The 18,173-nt window shown below is 35.1% G+C and overlaps 1 protein-coding gene and 1 long non-coding RNA gene across 2 annotated transcripts; one reads left to right on the forward strand and one right to left on the reverse strand.

The window, feature by feature from the left end:
- The first annotated feature begins 5,388 nt into the window (after positions 1-5,388).
- On the forward strand, positions 5,389-7,206 carry LOC106055269 (THAP domain-containing protein 1-like). Its single transcript, XM_056020269.1, has 3 exons — positions 5,389-5,656; positions 6,631-6,721; positions 6,838-7,206. Exons 1-3 carry the CDS (start codon positions 5,548-5,550, stop codon positions 7,070-7,072), a joined length of 435 nt encoding a protein of 144 aa, XP_055876244.1. The 5' UTR covers positions 5,389-5,547; the 3' UTR covers positions 7,073-7,206.
- A 339-nt stretch (positions 7,207-7,545) lies between these two features.
- LOC129924582 (uncharacterized) lies at positions 7,546-9,510 on the reverse strand. The gene is made up of 2 exons (XR_008776562.1): positions 9,345-9,510; positions 7,546-7,829 (listed from the first exon to the last, which is right to left on the reverse strand). It is a non-coding gene; the product is annotated as an uncharacterized LOC129924582 (long non-coding RNA).
- Positions 9,511-18,173: the final 8,663 nt, after the last annotated feature.

The raw sequence follows: 18,173 nt of genomic DNA on the forward strand, positions 1-18,173 counted from the left end.
TATTCATTATTAATAATAACAAACACAAGAGGCTATTTAGTAAGGGAGATGGCTATTTACCTTATTTTAAACACATTTATGCAAACGGTTTTAGAATTAATTTTTTTTTAATAATTATACTGCAAAGTTAAATACGTTCTGTCATACCAACTACTACATTTACAGAAAAAATATTACTTTTTTTTTAAAGAGAAAAAATCTATTTAGTACGCATATAAGTGGAATTAATTTAAAACAACAATTAATAACTAGTTTTTCATATTATCGCGTGCTTTGCAGTACGTTGTTATGGCCTTAGAACCCAGAACCAAAGATATTTTTTTTTTACGGAAATGTGTTTTTTTCCTTTGAGGCTTTAAATAAGAGATTGACCATTTACAAAACAATTAGATCCATTAGATCAGGGGTGGGCAACCTTTTTGTATCGAGGGCCGCATAAAAAAAAAGTTTGGGAATGGCGGGCCGCATATATATATATATATATATATATATATATGCGGCCCGCCATTCCCAAACTTTTATATATATTTTATATATATATATAATATATTTTATATATATATTATATATATATATATAAGCTTATAAGCTTGCTGTGTAGAATGTCTTTTAATTCATATATACACTGTATTATATTCACGTTTCTTTCTTTATTTTCACACTCCACGTTGAATTACAACAAGAGTTAGCAATTTTTGAAACCAATTTTACATTTTTTTTAAAATTGCTGTTGTCTTTTTATATCACAGTATCCACACAAATATACAGTTGTACTTAATGTGCAGTATTTTACTTCTTACACTCGTACATAATGTTTCTTAACTCTGAAACTATCTTACTAGTTGTTACCCCCGTGTGTGACTGCTGTCAAATTACAGTCAGTCAACATTTACCAGTGATTATACTATTTTAGTTTCCACAAAAAAGATGCTTGCTCACTGAACGAGACAATAAATGTTCCGTAAGTTAAATGTCGGGACGAGCGAAACCTGCCCTTGTGGAGCATAACCAGAGAATGCTGACCATGTCCTTCAATGGTGCATACTTAATCAAGAGACCCGAACAAGACTGGAAACTACTACGCAGTTCATATCTTATTACTGATCTGAACCCTCCAACATGCAAAATGAGAACGAAGAAGAACTGATGTATGTGTACCCAAATAGTGTGAATAGCAGCAAAGCTTTTTAAAGTGTGGAAATACAGCTTCTGGCACCCATAAGACTCCTGTGTTAGTACTGACTGGAACTTCTCTTTGCTTTGAGTTATGTCCTCTGGATCGGCTTCTGTGCTAAATGGTGAGCTGATGGTATTAAAAACTGGTTCTTGGCGTCTTAAAATTTGCTTTTATAAATTGCACAATAAAGGAATCTTTATAAGTGTTGTACTTTAAATCATTCCACTAATAATAGTTTCACCTTTCAGCAAAGGAAAATTACAAAACTATTTTCTTTTGCTTGCTTGTAGAAATGGGAAAGTCTTGTTTGAAAAGATTTAACATGTATTTACATTTCATATGTAAACAATCAATTGCAACAGCAGTTATAAGTAAAATAAAACATGAAATATTGGTAACAAGGTCCTTCAAGGAACAAGGCACTTGAGATTTTATATTTTTCTCCTTTGCCTTGCCTATGCTAGAATAGCGGCCGATTTTACCTGTCTGGGTGGACCACTTCAGCGGCCGATTTTACCTGTCTGGGTGGGGACCACTTCAGCGGCCGATTTTACCTGTCTGGGTGGACCACTTCAGCGGCCGATTTTACCTGTCTGGGTGGACCACTTCAGCGGCCGATTTTACTTGTCTGGGTGGACCACTTCAGCGGCCGATTTTACCTGTCTGGGTGAGGACCACTTCAGCGGCCGATTTTACCTGTCTGGGTGGACCACTTCAGCGGCCGATTTTACCTGTCTGGGTGGGGACCACTTCAGCGGCCGATTTTACTGTCTTTGTAACCTTGTTTTTTTTTTAAATTGTACTTATTTTGATTATCTTGTTTATTTGATCAGACCTTTGAGCACTCGTGAACATGTTTGTATAAAAACTAACGTATAACATCACTTCAGAGTTCAGACTAGTTTAGTTCTTAGTTTATTACTTTTATAGTTGCTCACAACGCACATGATTATAGTGCTGCCAGGCTGTGTGGTAGGTTACTAGGTGTGCACTTTAGATGGTAGGATAGTCCCAAGTTCAATCCCTGTTTGTTGTCATTGGTTCATGCTCTGCAGGACGTTAGGGTTATGACATTTTTAAGGACATTTTTTTTTAGGAAACTCCGATACTTGACAGTTCAAGTCAATTAATGTAAAGTCATTTTATTTTTCTAAAGTATGACTTATTAGGATTTTCTTTCTTTTATATACTGATGTTTGTAACATTTTACGTTTCGAGAGATAGTCTTTTCCCTTTGCAACTTCTTGTGTGACTAAAGAGGCCAATCCTTGATACACAGCTGCGGTCACAGATTGGGCATCTGTAATCTCCAGGCACCGCTGCACTTTCATCCTTCTTTCTGCTACTGCACGTTGTCTATGGCATCTGCAATCGGGGACCCTTCCTTATGCTCGCTCTTCATGTGGATCTACCCAGTGCCACTTTTGATTTAGAAGAGCTTCATGTCACGTTTGCATACATCAGCATACCGTAAATGTGGACGACCAGGGGATCTCCTGCCTTCTGTACAGAATGTTTTTTTGGAAGTCGACCTTGTGGCATTCTATGAACGTGACAGAGCCAGCCAGTGCGTCTGGTGCTGATAACACAGCAAATGTCCTGGCACCCTGCTCTTCGTAGCATTTCCTCATTGGTTATTTTATCTTGCCACCTATATAGATATATATTTCCACATTCTAAACAGCAGTTCCCTGAAGTAGGCCATAATATAGATCACCTCTCCAGTCTCAATTACTCAGTTACTCATGGTAACAAAATAGATAAAACATCATATACACCTTTCATGTTGAATAAATAATGTCCACGTCTTGGTTATCATGTTCTTATGTTTCGGTAATTAGATTCTACTCATATTTCCACACTTACGTTTAGTGGTGGGAGGCTTGTGGTGAAGTGATTTATATTTTCTATTTATAGTTGCACCTTCCAATGTCCAATTTCACACGAGCGCACTAAACTATCTTGGCGGTAAACAAAAGACCACCACGTAATCATTTTATTCCTCTGGGGAAGTATTACATTGTATAGCACTTTAGATTGGGTTATAGACATGCACGCGCTTAGACATGCGTGTTCAGCATGACGAATAATTTCCGGGTTTAATTCTGTCTGACACTGGCGAATCTAACCATGAAACAGGAGAGGGTATAGTCAGCCGGGAAGACGTATTTGTTGGTAGAGAATTTGCACAAGGTCTGAAAATAAGTAGTTAATATTATAAGAAATTTATTATTATTAATAATAATTATTATTTAAATGTTCTTAATCTGCTGTAGCGCTCCGCTATTGGGCTCACGGAGGCGCGATAACCTGACAAAAGTTGGGGTGGGGGGGGGGGAGGAGCCGGTCAATTTCTTTTTCAAGGTCAAAAATTTGTATTTTCATTGAAGATGTTAATCGCTGTTTGATTATGAGCCAATAATAATGACATTAAGTAAATCTTATCTTAATTTATATACTACAGATCGTATTGTATCGTTTTCATGAGAAGCGTCTGCAACAATATTGATTCAAAATATCGACTTTTGAAGAAAAAACTAAAAAACTTTGCAACATAGCTTATATTAAGTGTATCAATTAGCTTGTATTAGTCATGTAATTAAATTTGTAATAGATCTATACTAACAATAATAAATCTGTGCGAATATAAATGTTTTTTTTTTACCTTTTTTTTTTTGTTTAGCGCAATTTCATGCTTTTAGCTTTCTCAATACGCTATGATCCTATCACTTGTCTGGACCAGTTGGAAGGATAGTTTTATACTTTTACACATGAACATACTAATTATAGACCATTCATTTCATATTTTAATCAAATTAACATTCAAATTTGTTTTTCTAAAGCATTTTTTACACATTCGTTCGCTATAGCTGCAAAGCCGTGTTGACATACATTTTAATAGTTCCATTCATGAGTCGCGTACATCTAACAAGAAAGGTCACGCATGCGCAGAGCGAAGGCTCCACGCACGCGCAGAACGAAATTTATCCAAACCAATATTTAACTTTAGATCTATATTTAACTATAGATCTAGTTCAAAGATGATAAATCTACTTAATACTTTAACAAATGAACATACAAAATAAAGTCCATTTCATATTTTAATCAAATATATGTCGGCTTACAAGCAAATATTTTTATTTAAAAAATGATTTAGGTCGATTAACTACTTTGATAGCTCCATTCATACTATTTTTACATTCACGCATTCGCTTTACTTATAACATTATTATTTCGTTTAATTGTTTCCAAAACACTCTCAGTGATTGTATCGATAGTGATACGCAAATTATGGGCCGCGGATAACATATTGCTAGTAGCTTATAATTGTGAGAGATTTTTTTTACACGAATTGTTTCATTTCTCAACTAAAATACTAGTATGATTAGCGTTGGGTGGGTGGGTGGGGGGTCGATAAATGCACCCCTCCCACACGCCCACCGCACCCCACCGTATCCGGCAACATAATATAACAAGGTTACAAAAGACAGTTTGTGTGGAAAAACAAACTCAAAATCGGCCCCCGAGGTTTACCACCCAGGCAAGCTTCAATATTTTCAGAAAGAACATCCGAATAAAATTATATCAAAGACAAATAAGAGATAAGAATGGAGAAAGAAGGTTAACAGATCTTGTGTAGTGCCCCGACGGTCCCGCAGATCAAAGGAAAGGTGAAAGTGAATGTAAAGTTAGATGTGAACCTGGCCTAACTAGTTCCCCTTTCAGACCTTGTGGTCTATAGGGCAGATGATGTAAAGTTCATCTGTTTTTGTGGCCCACGATTAACGAGGGTGTCATGTAGCCAGCACAACGACCAACCGCCGTTACTTTTCCCCAAATAATGTCAGGTACCCAGGGGCGGACTGGGTATCAAAATCGGTCCGGGCATTACCATATAAACCGGCCCACAAATGGCATGTCATATATTTTCGGTGGGAGAGGGGGGATTTTTATCCTACTCCGCAATTTATATTTTATATATTAGTGTGTGTGTATATGTAATTAATCTTCATTATATTCTGATCTTTCATTCTTTCAAACGTTTTTTCTTCCCTAGAATACTCTCTTCCTATAATTAGTGGAAAGACAGTACACACCACCAATGGATAGCTAGCAGGGCCGGTCCTACAGGTTGCGGGGCCCTATGCGAAACGGATTGCGCGGGGCCCATTGGGCCTCATTCACCGAAACGTACGGTCACGTGACAACCATCAACTATTCACTTGTGTGTATAGAATAGTATAGATTAGTACTGGAAAGATGGGGAAGCAATGCGTTGCATTTGACTAATAATTATGAACATAAAAAGAATGGAAAAAAAAAAAAGGTTTTCATCGTTTTCCTGTGAACAATCCAAAGCTATGTAAAGAATGGGTTGTCAAACTGCAATGAAACGAAAAAACTTCACTGCAAGTGTACACTCTGTAATATGTTCAGAGCATTTTGAGGAGGACTGTTTTATTTACCAGCCTTTTACAAGTAAGTAGATAGATCTATAATCTATAGAATCTATATATATAGATCTAATCTATATTTATATTCTAGATCTAGAAGTATTATACTAATATAATAGTAGTAGTAATACGATGATATTTAAGTCTTTGACAAGTAGGCCTAGAAAAAAATGGCCTAGATCTACATGATAAGAATCTAGATTGACTAGAATCACTAGTCACTAGATCTATACAAGTCTAGAGAATCTAGATCTAGACAAAATAGTTTAAAATATTAATTAGATCTAGTAATCTAGATTATTCTAGATCTACTCAAATCTATACTGTATAATCTGAATCTGTAGACCTATTCTACTATTCTAGACTAGTGACTAGAGTCTAGAACTCTAGATCTATATTTTTTATATTCTAATTCTATTAAATTTACAATCAGAATTAGATCTAGACCTAGATTTTTAAATCTGATTATTATTCAAAGTTTATAAATTAAATTTAAAGAGCATGTAAATAATAAAAGAACTAGATCTAGTCTAGATAGAATATTTCATATTTCTAGATTAGACTAGTGTCATTAGTGACTAGACTAGAAATTAGTAGCAGTAGATCTACTAGTAACTAGATGGATCTAGTCAATCTATAGAATAAGATATAGACTATAGAATTCTATTAGCGTTGATTCGACTTTAAATAATACTAAACAGCCTATTATTATTACTATTAATATTTGCTAAATTCTGATCTAGTTACAATCTAGTACGGTAGTAGTATATTAAATATCAACTTAGATGCCTACAAGTAGGAAAAAATAGTGGATCTAATGTTAATATTTAATCAGTAGGCCTCCCTATTCATATATATTATTAGGTTTATATGGCTTATTTTCAGATGGTATATAGATCTATAGGTCTAGTAACTTTCATGTAGATTATTTTGAAAAAAAAAATTTTGTTTTATAACTAATATACATTATTACAATATATTATTATATATTCCATTTAGATCGCAGACTTCTAAAGCCTGGTGCTGTGCCGACCAAGTTTTCTTTTTCCAAAAGTACACCAAGCCGAAAAAAGACCAAATATGAATTTAGGTAAATGTTTTGAAATACTTCAGTAATTATGTTTTACATTTTTTTATCTTAATTGTAAATATTTTTATGATGATCATGTTTGACTGTACACTTAAATATATTTTGTTTCCTTTTAGACAACCTCTTTTACCCCAGGACACCACCATTGAGGAGAAGACTAGAGATGTCACTGTGCAAACTAATGAAGACTTTATTACAGATCTTCTAAAGAGGGTAAATACTTTGGAACCAGGCAATGCTAGCCTTCTGGAAGAAGTTGCTCAGTTGAAATTGTGTTATGACTCTTTGAAACTAAAAGGAGATAACTTTTTTTGTTTAAGTAGCTGTTTAGAAGACAAATTATTGTTATGACTTATGAATTTTAGCAACATTTAAATTTAAAATTGGTGTGTATATATTTTATTAATATTTATTAATATAAACTTTTTTATTATGTACTTCTACAGATCAGTGCCCAAAAATATTAAATATTATTTCCTTATTTATATAGTTTTCCTCTTACAATGTTGTTACTTTGGTTTATTATGACTTATCAATTTTTCTCTGGCAACTTGAAATAATTGGTGTGCACATTTTATTAATATAAGCTTGTTTATTTCATGTTTAAAATATGTATATATTTTTAGTAATAATATCAGCTTCCTTGTGTACGATATACTTTTCACATCATTCAATAAAATAATACACTTATAAAGAAACAAAGATTTTATTTTGATTTAAATGAACTACAAAATGAATCGCAAACATCACAAAGCTAAAAAAATATAGATGGTAATGGTATAGTTCTGTCATAGAAGACAATGTCCGAGGTTAATCTTTTAGGATCGGCTTGTAGAACTGAAAATATAGGAGTGTTCTGAGGTAAGGCAGCCAAAGCAGACATTGAAACACTGGTATCAAAATTTTGTAGACCAGTCTTATCACAGCTAAAACTATCCTTCGTTTTCTGAGGCTTTAGGTGCAGGTTGATGCCATGTCTGAATTTTGTCTGTTGGTGCTGCATACATTTCTTTTTTGCTATAGTCTTCTAGAGCAGACAGAAGACCAAAAAGATGTTTACAACAGGCGGGCTTGCAACCCCTGCACACTGACACTCTCCTTCAATGACCTGAAAGAATAAATTTTTTTTTTTAAATTAATAAATACATATATTAATGCATTAAATGTTTTAAAATTAATAGGTGTGCATAGACTAATTTTATAAACCCCCCACGCACAGGTTGTAGATTATGCCCACTTCGCATACCTCTTGCACTGCCTCAGAATATATGATTTCTAATTTAAACTAAATCTATAATGTAGATAAAATGTAGTAGACATCTAGATTTATCAGTTTAGAATTATATTGGATCCTACAATGTTCATGACTTAAATTGTGTTAATTAGATTATAAATCTTGTCACTCTATTCTAGGTGATAAGTAAATGCTATATAAATATATTATATCTTGAATTCTAGAACTAGCCTTATTCCAGAAATAATCTCTAGAATCACTCTAGATAGAGACAAGTGTTTCTCAAAATGTGTTCCGCAGAACCTTACACCTGAATAAGTGTTCCATGAACTACTGGAATAATTAATTAGTAGGCTACCATGTGAATAAATCTTTAAAAAAAAATAAGAAAAGTTTTCCGCTAAATACTCATAGTGTGCGAAGTGTTCCGTTTTGAAGGAAAAGGTTTGGGAAACACTGCTCTAGACAGTCTAGACTAGGACTATAAGTATAGATCTATATATAGCTAGATCTAGTAAAGAAGGTCTTAACTACAATAAAGAATTACATAGCATAGGCCTCTAATTCTATATCTCAAAGTAATCTAGATCCAGGTAGATCTAGAGACTATATTACTAGCTATATTTATAATCTATATGTTATTATTTATAATGTAGATCTATTACATAATTAATAAATTAGTAGATCTATAATCATACATTTTCAACATTTCTAAATTTTCAAAGATCAATTCACAGGACCAGATCTAGGTCTAGAATAGATTAAAATTATAATATTATAGATTTAGAGACTATTAGAGATCTAGTTGTTGTTTTTTTTTTTACTAGTTTAGATCTAGAATCTAAATCTAGATGTTCTAAGTTTGATCTATCAACTTAAGTTAATCTTGTGAGTCTAAGTCAGTCTAGAGTACGAGAGTCTACAGCAAGATATAGAATCTAGATGTATATTTATATTAGATCTAGAGGCTAGTCTATCTAAAAAAAAATCTAGATTAGATAGAGCTAAGTAGATCTAGATCTAGATGGTTACTAAATTCTAGAATTTCTATCTAGACTAGTCTAGAGTCTAGATCTAAAAGTCTCAGTAGATCTAGACTAGATTAGATCTAGTCATAATAGTGCCTGGTAATCTATTGTATTCTAGATCTAGACCTAGTAGGCCTAACTAATCAGTTAAATAAGTCAATAACTGAATAAGTACTAGACTCTAGATCTAGTCTTTAACTTTAAGTAAGTAGATTGACTAATCTAGACAGATCATAGATCTATAGCTATACTGTATAGTGTATAGATCTAGTTATCTAGACTAGTAACAGTAAGATTTACTAAGATAAAGATAGTCATAGATTCTATCATATTCTATAATGGTAATTTGAAAAGAGCTTACCTTTCCATTGTAGCTAATCAGTCCAGTAACATTGTAATTAAATTACGTGTCTGTAATCATTTTCACATGCATATGCTGCATTTATAACATCGCAATATTCTAACAAGTTAACAAAAGTAAAATTTACAAGCAAGAGTGGTTTTCAAACAATAGATTCCATGTTGGTGTCTAGTTAAACTGATGGTTGTCACGTGACTTTAGGGGTGTTTGTTTACGATTGGTGAATGAGGTCCATTTGGTTTGTCATAAGGATAATAAGGGAAAAATAAGATTTTGTATTAGAAAATAAATTCTTTGCATTTTATTCATTCTTTACTAAGTACAAAATCACTGTCAAATTAACTTTACGAGCCATCTACAGTAGATATATCTATAGTAGTTTTCCAACAAAAAGAAGATTTGCATTTTAGATTTAAAATCGACTAGCGAGTAGGATTTGCGTTTTCTATATTGAATGACACCCCGAAATGACAATTTTGTCTGTTTTAAGGAGATTTATAAGATTTTAATAATCTCAGGACATTTTCATGACTTTTTCTTATATTTTTTAATTTTAGGAGAATTCCTGGAACCTTTTAATAATAAGTTAAATGGTTTAATTTAATAAATTACACCTAGAATTCGCATCGCGCGGGGCCTATGAAAGTGCGGGCCCACTGCGGCCACAAAGGTTGCAGTGGCCTAAGACCGACCCTGATAGCTAGGGAGTCCGGGGGAGCTCAGAGCTGTGAGCTCGCCCAGTGGGGTCCTGGGCTTCGCCCCGGAACCAAGCATTATTTCCGTTATTTTAAGCTTTAAAAATGCATATTCTGAGGTAATTAGCCTGCTACTCTTCCGCTAAAAAAATTCAAAAACCAAATCTGCTATTCATTGGAGTCCAGCGACTGGTAGAAAATGGTAAAATGCTTTAGTTTTTGTATTGGAGGGGAAGGGAAACCACAAAACCCCTTTTGGCTATGCTCATAAAATTTGGTGACTGTAGTTTGCTTAATTTGGCTGCACTGGGCAGTAAATAAAGTTTCCCTTTCAGACAATGAGGTCTGAGATAAGTGATGGTTTGAAGACCCTCCCCTCCCGGCTACGCCCATGTGTTATATTATAGGTGTAAGCCTAATTCTCATCAAAATATATAAAGTTTGATAACGCATCGAAAACTCAATGTATGCATTTGTATGATTACATAATGTATTCAATTTATACATGTATGTAGTCAGAAAACTATAAACAATATAATAGCAGCCTAATGAGTTTGAAGCTTTTTGATATTACTTATAAATTACAGACGTTTCTTCAAAAAATGCGATTGTTACATCTTACGCATTTCATGTGTCAATCTAGTCATGCATGTTATATGTGACTTAAAATATGCTAAATCATTGGTTTTCCTGGCTGACTCAGGCAACCCATTCCATTAAAAGAGAAGAGAAAGCAGAACGGTTAGAGAGGCACTTACTTAATGTGAAAATCTCTTGCTTCATCCTAGTACATTCTCAAAAAACGCGATTTTTTAAAGAATATACCATGACCCATTATTTAAAATATAAATCTCCTTTCATTAAATATCGGATGTGACAGCGCTTTATAAATTATTGTAATTATTGTTATAATTTTCATCATTAATGACTTCATACATGGCATAAGTTTGCCATTAATTATAATAGTTTAAAAATTGATTTAGATCTAGATTTATTTTTTAATTAAATATTTTTTTTTGTAAGCCTTAAGTGTAGTATTTTTAGATCTATGTTATAAAAATAAACAAAAAGAAACTTACTTTTTCTTTTCAAATCGCAGAAAAAGAGCTTTTTACCCATATTGGGTGATTTGCAATTTCGCGTCTGTGTGTATGTGTTAAAGATCATTACTATTAAGAAAACGTGTTCGGACCTTTGTGTCTTGCTGCTGTCACTTATTTTTTTTTAAGTTGTCTGCAATGAAATTTTTTTTTTATTTGGTCGCGACCAGACCGGCCCATTTGCAACCGGCCCACCGGGCATTTGCCCGTTTGCCCATATAGCCAGTCCGCCCCTGAACCCATTAGAGCTGAGTGGACTCTGAGGCGAAAAAGATTCCAAAGTTGAAATTCCCAGTCTTAACCAGGATTCGAACCCAGGACCCCCGGTTCGGAAGCCAAGCGCTTTACTGGTCAGTCACCGCGCCTCCCCTGGCCTAACTGATGTCTTATAATTGATCTAATTGTTTTGAAAAAGCTCAATCTCTTATTCGAACCCTCAAAAAAAAAAAAAAAAAAAAAAAAAAAAAAAAAAAATTCCGCAATTACATAAAAAAAGTTCAGAAAAATTAAGTTTACAAGATTACTATTCGTTTCTAATTAGGTCTAACTTATAATGCATACTAATTAGCTTTTTCTCTTTAAAAAACTGCTTGCATAACTGATTTTAAAAATTAGATCTTTCGCTTTCAGAAAAAAAAAAGTAGCCATTGCACCAGAACTTTGAATGGTCTAAAATATTGTGCTGTCGGATTTTCAATATCTTTTCTAGTTTACGAGATCTAAACGGGACGGACGGACAGATGGACAGACATTTCGCACAAAACTAATAGCGTCTTTTCCCCTTAACTATAGAAATAATTTGTGTATATTATTAGTGTGGTGACACGGTTGCTGTGTGGTCAACCGTGACACACGGTCAAGTGTTGAGTATCGAGAGTTAGGGGACTTGGGGGAAGTGACTAGTGTGTAAACACGAGAGAGAGAAAGGTCAGCGAGTGAAGCAGGAGATCTGTACATAACGTTGCCGTGTATATATATGTATTTGTTAAAATGTTCCACAATTAAAAAGACACTTTAAACGTAAAAGGACTTGTTTCTTCACAACTGGCGACCCCGACGAGATTCGAACTCGCAATCTTCTGATACAAATACATATATATACACGGCAACGTTATGTACAGATCTCCTGCTTCACTCGCTGACCTTTCTCTCTCTCGTGTTTACACACTAGTCACTTCCCCCAAGTCCCCTAACTCTCGATACTCAACACTTGACCGTGTGTCACGGTTGACCACACAGCAACCGTGTCACCACAATTAGTATATATTATTAAGATAAGTACATACTTTTGTGTAATTTCTCCACCGAAAATCGCCATGCGGGTCGGGTGTCGTTCAGTAGGCGGGGGGCGATCGCCCCTACCGCACCACGCCCTGGATCCACCATTAGTTCACCATAGATAGGCCTCTATACTATAAATCTAGGTCTATGGGCCCACTTTCCTTAATATGTCAATGCGCTCTTCTGTTGAGTAGTGCATCCAGAACAATGGTCAAGACGACCTCGTTGCTGTAAAGGACATCAGGCCGGCTCAGTGATACAGAGGTCACTTGTTAAGTTGATCTGTATACACGTACACGTTGAACTTGACTCTAAGAAAGCCTTTGATTATTTCTTAAGTCTAGATGAAACCAAAAAAAAAAAGGTTGTACAAATAATCTCCTCCTCCTTTTTCTGCTACGCCTCTAGCTGAGCTACATCTAGTTCAAGTGTGGAGGCAAGGGCACCACTTTTGTATATTCTTTTTTTCCTTTTGAGTTTACACCAATTACTCCCCTTTATGGGAGCTCTTCAATAAAAGTATGTTTTCAAAAATATCCTGTCTGGCTTCTGTTTAAATTCTGCTAACGTCCAGTTTAGTAGTGCAGCTATTTAGATGTAAATACCAGTGACGTAGTCATGTGATAATTTGTACAGTGCAAGTAATGACCACTTTCTTCTGCACTTTTAATTTTAAAAAAATAAGCTTATATCGACTCACTGTCTGGTAAAATGTTTGTACACGTTATTTCTCCCACACACAATCTCGGATCAAGAATCAATAAAAATTAACTAATTAGTTAATTAATTATTGTTAATTGTTTTGTTCGGAATCGAAAAAGGGGAATAAATGCTACTTTTATACAGAACAAAATTTCGCTCACTTCCTACTCTCGGATCAAACTAAAAATTTTGCCTAATTATTCATAGTCGATGACAATATATGATTGAATCAATAAACAAAAAAAAACCCCAATGAATTAATTAGTTAATTTATTTTGTTTTATATAGAAAAGGGGAGCTTATCCTTGCAGTCTTAATATACATAGTGGCTCTTTCCCTTGAATAAGCTTGTTAAAAATATTAGGGATTTTCCTATTTCGTTTACATTATATTACTACTAAAAACAAAACTGGGTCTTCCAGAAATGAACACTATATCTTATGACCGAATTGGTTATGCACAAGTCCGGATTACGTTTTAAAGTACTACATTTATTTTCTCCAATACTTGACGTCAATAGAACTGCATGCTGCGTTAGCTACTGCATAGTGTAAGAGACCCTTGTCGGGTCGCTTAATCAGGGGCGGACTGGCTATATGGGCAAACGGGCACATGCCCGGTGGGCCGGTACCAAATGGGCCGGTCTGGTCGCGACCAAAGAAAAAAAAATGTCAATGCAGACAACTTTAAAAAAAAAGTGACAGCAGCAAGACACAAAGGCCAGAACACGTTTTCTTGTTTGTTGGTTTTTAATTATTATTACAATTAATTTAATTTTAAATTCAACAAGAATGTCAAGAAAAATACAATATACACTGTATCATTTGCAAAACGTTAGACTTTACTTTCTACTATGCACGAGCGGCATAGACTGCTTGATGTCTTCGAGGCGGCTGTGTTTGGCCTAATCATTTTGCTGGTCGGCATGGACCTTTGATGGCGCTCCCATTTTTTTTCACCTCCTCCCCCCCCCCAATCTTGACAGTTAACGAAAAAGAGAGATGAGATATTTTAGGTTAGAAAACATTGATATATGCAGCAAATATATATATATATATATATAAAATAGGCTTAACAATACTCTTTAACAATACTTAATAGAAATTAACTTTAACACATACACACAGCCGCAAAATTGCAAACCGCCCAACTTATTCACAGCTCAATATGGGTATAAAGTTCTACTTTCTGCGATTTGAAAAGAAATAATAAGTTTCTTTTTGTTTATTTTTAAAAACATTTTCTAAAAATACTACACTTAAGGCTTACAAAAAAAATATTATTTAAAAAAAAATAGATCTAAATAAATTTGTATACTGTTACAATTAATGGCAAACTTATGCTTAGTATGAAGTCATTAATGATGAAAATTATTACAATAATTACAATAATTTATACATGGGCGTAGCCAGGATTTTTTTTCGGGGGGGGGGGGGTACAACCCTTTCCCGCGAATTTTTTTTTATATGTATTCATGTGTGTGTGTACATAATCTTTAATTGCATTCTGACCCTTCATTCTTTCGGAAGACGTTTATTGTGCCCTAGAATAGTGGGAAAATTCTAGATTCCCCGCCAATACTAGCAAGAGGGTCTGGGGGAGCGCAAGGAGCTCCCCCAGCGCGGGGCGAAGCCCCGCCGCCAAGCACTATTTCTGATATTGAAAGTCAACAAAATGCATATTCTAAGGTATCTACAGTGCATTTTCCTGCTATTGAAAAGTTTTATTTCAAATACCTAATGTGCTATTCTTACAGACTTAGACTCTCCCTCGACGTTTGGCGCATTTGCCGTCAAGCTGTTTCCATAAAATTGTAGATTCCCAGCCATTACTAGTAATGGGGTCTGGGGAGAGCGCTAGGAGCTCCCTTATCGCGGGGCGAAGCCCCGCCGCCAAGCACTATTTCTGGTCTTGAAAGCCAACAAAATGCATGTTCTGAGGTATCTACAGTGCATTTTCCTGCTATTAAAAAGTTTTATTTCAAAAACCTAATGTGCTATTCTTACTGACTTAGACCCTACCGCGCCATTCGGAGCATTTGACGTCAAGCTGTTTCCATAAAAATCTGTCACTGGTAATGTCTGAAGCCTCTTCCCACCTGTCATTAGGACCTCAATGAATAAGTGGCGTCAAGTTGTACTAGGTTATCATTGCAACTCTTCTTATGCGTAATTCATTTTGTCGGAGAACATGTCCCGCAAACCTCATGCGTCGTTCTCTCACAATCTTACTAAAGGGTCGACTCCCAGTTCGGCATAGGATTTCCTTGATTTAAACCCGATCTCTATAACTGACTCCTAAAATCTGTCTTAGCCATCTTTGTTGAGCCACATTTAGTGTTTTTCAATTTCGGCAGATGACTATTCACTGCAGTTTATTAAGGGAGCCCTGCCACTGGTAAAAATGTGTAACCTCTCTTGAATACGCTCTTGGAATTAAATGACTGTAGTTTGCTTTAGATTTTATATCGAAAAGAGAAGTTTTATCGTCAAAATCATCTGTTGGGGGTTTTCCAACTCAAAATGCGCTGTAGGGGGATCTTAAACTCAAAACCATCTGGAGGGGTTTTAAACTTTAAACAAACTCCATCTGTAGAAGAGGGGTTTAAACTCAAAACCCCCGGTTGGATTGGCTACGCTCAAATAATTTTAGTGTGTAATTTGCTTTTTTTTTAATATTGAAGAGGTATTTATTAGCATTAAACCCATCTGAATGGGGGTTTAAACTTAAATTCTTTTGGCAACGCTCATAGCATTTTGAGTTCGTAATTTGCTTTTTTCTTATACTGAAGATGTATTTTTTAGCCTCAAACCCCCTTAGCGGGGGGTTTAAACTCAAAACCCCTTTGGCTGCGCTCATAGATTTTAGAGTGAGTAATTTGCTTTTATTTATATTGAAGATGTACTTTTTAGCTTCAAACTCCACTGGAGGGGAGTTTAAACTTAAAACCCCTTTGACTACACTCATAACATTTTGAGTGTATAATTTGCTTTGTTTTTATTATTAAAGAGGTATTTTTTACCTCCAAACCCCGCTGAAGTGGGGTTTAAACTCAAAACTATGTCAAAACCCATTTAGCTACGCTCATAACATTTTGAGTGCCTAATTAGCTTTTTTTTATATTGAAGAGGGGGTTTATCGTAAATTTTGGAGGGGGTTTTAAAATCAAAATCTCCCTTAACTGTGCTCTTGGAATTAGGGGATTTTCGTTTGCATTTTTTTGTTTTGTTTTATAGAAGAGGGGGAGTTAACTGCAAAAACCCCAAGTAAGCGGTTTTAAACTCAAAGCCCCTAGTAAGGGATTTTAAACTCAAAACTCCTGGTAGGGGTTTTTAAACTCAAAACCCCCTGGTAGGGGGTTTTAAACTCAAAACCCCCTGGTAGGGGGTTTTAAACTCAAAACCCCATTGGTTGTGCTGGGGCAAGTGATGGTTTAGTATTAAAATCTCACCTAAAATAAACAAAATCAAAACAAAAAATCATTCACTAAATTCTGATCTTTATATAGCGCTGTCACATCCGATATTTAATGAAAGGAGATTTAATTTATATTTTAAATAATGAGTCATGGTATATTCATATATATAACGAATCGCGTTTTTGAGAATGTACTTGGACGAAGCAAGAGCTTTTCACATTAAGTAAGTACCTCTTTAACCGCGAGTTCTGCTTTCTCCTATATTTTAATGGAATGGGTTGCCTGAGTCAGACAGGAAACAAATGATTTAGCATATTTTAAGTCACAGATCAACATGCATGACTAGATTGACACATGAAATGCGTAGGACGTAACTATCTTATTTTTTTAGGAAACGTCTGTAATCTATAAGTAATACCAAAAAGCTTCAAACTCATTAGTCTGCTATTGCATTGTTTATAGTTTCCAGACTACATACATGTATAAATTGAATACATTATGTAATCCTACGAATGCATACATCCAGTTTTCGATGCGTTATCAAACTTTATATCTTTTGTAGAGAATTAGGCTTACACCTATAATATAACACGTGGGCGTAGTCGAGAGGGAAGGGGTTCAAACCATCACTTGCCTCAGACCTTATTGTCTGAAAGGGAAACTTTACTTACTGCCCGAGTGCAGCCAACTTAAGCAAACTACAATCACCAAATTTCATGAGAGTAGCCAAAAGAGGTTTTGTGGTTTCCCTTCCTCTCCAATACAAAAACTAAAGCATTTTACCATTTTCTACCAGTCGCTGAACTCCAGTGAATAGCAAATTTAGTTTTTGAATTTTTTTTAGCGGAAGAGTAGCAGGCTAATTGCACTGTATATACCTCAGAATATGCATTTTTTAAAGCTTGAAATAAAGGAAATGATGCTTGATTCCGGGGCTTCGCCCCGGACCCTACTGGAGGAGCAGACAGTGCTCCCCCGGACTCCCTACCTCTCCCTTAGCGGTGTGTACTGTCTTTCCACTAATTATAGGAAGAGAGTATTCTAGGGTAGAAAAAACGTTTGAAAGAATGAAAGATCAGAATATTAATTACACACACACACACACACACACACACACACACACACACACACACACACACACACACACACACACACACACACACACACACACACACACACACACACACACACACACACACACACACACACACACACACACACACACACACACACACACACACACACACACACACACACACACACACACACACACACACACATATATATATATATATATATATATATATATATATATATATATATATATATATATATATATATATATATATATATATATATATATATATATGTCACGAGTCAAGTCTGTGACCTATTTCGACCAGTTTCTAGAAGCTCGAGTTCAAACCAGTGCAAGTGTCCAGCGTAAACAAGTTAATTTTAGGTATCCAATCAAAGAAAGAGGTTAAGGGAAAAAATAGCACACGTCAGCTTCTAGAAGGTCAAAGTTACTAAAATAATTATCTGAGAAGGTTCCATGATTCTGGAATGTACGATCAAAGAAAGTATAAATAAGGGGAAAGTCAGTTAGTCGGGGTCCTCGCTCAGTTCTTGA

Source organism: Biomphalaria glabrata, chromosome 2, assembly GCF_947242115.1.
Source record: "Biomphalaria glabrata chromosome 2, xgBioGlab47.1, whole genome shotgun sequence".
NCBI lineage: Eukaryota > Metazoa > Mollusca > Gastropoda > Planorbidae > Biomphalaria > Biomphalaria glabrata.

Coding starts and splice junctions, on each gene's coding strand:
- LOC106055269 (XM_056020269.1), top strand. CDS start 5,548: ATGGGTTGTCAAACTGCAATGAAACGAAAAAACTTCACTGCAAGTGTA. Junction 5,657..6,630: donor TATTTACCAGCCTTTTACAA/GTAAGTAGATAG, acceptor TATTCCATTTAG/ATCGCAGACTTCTAAAGCCT. Junction 6,722..6,837: donor AAGACCAAATATGAATTTAG/GTAAATGTTTTG, acceptor GTTTCCTTTTAG/ACAACCTCTTTTACCCCAGG.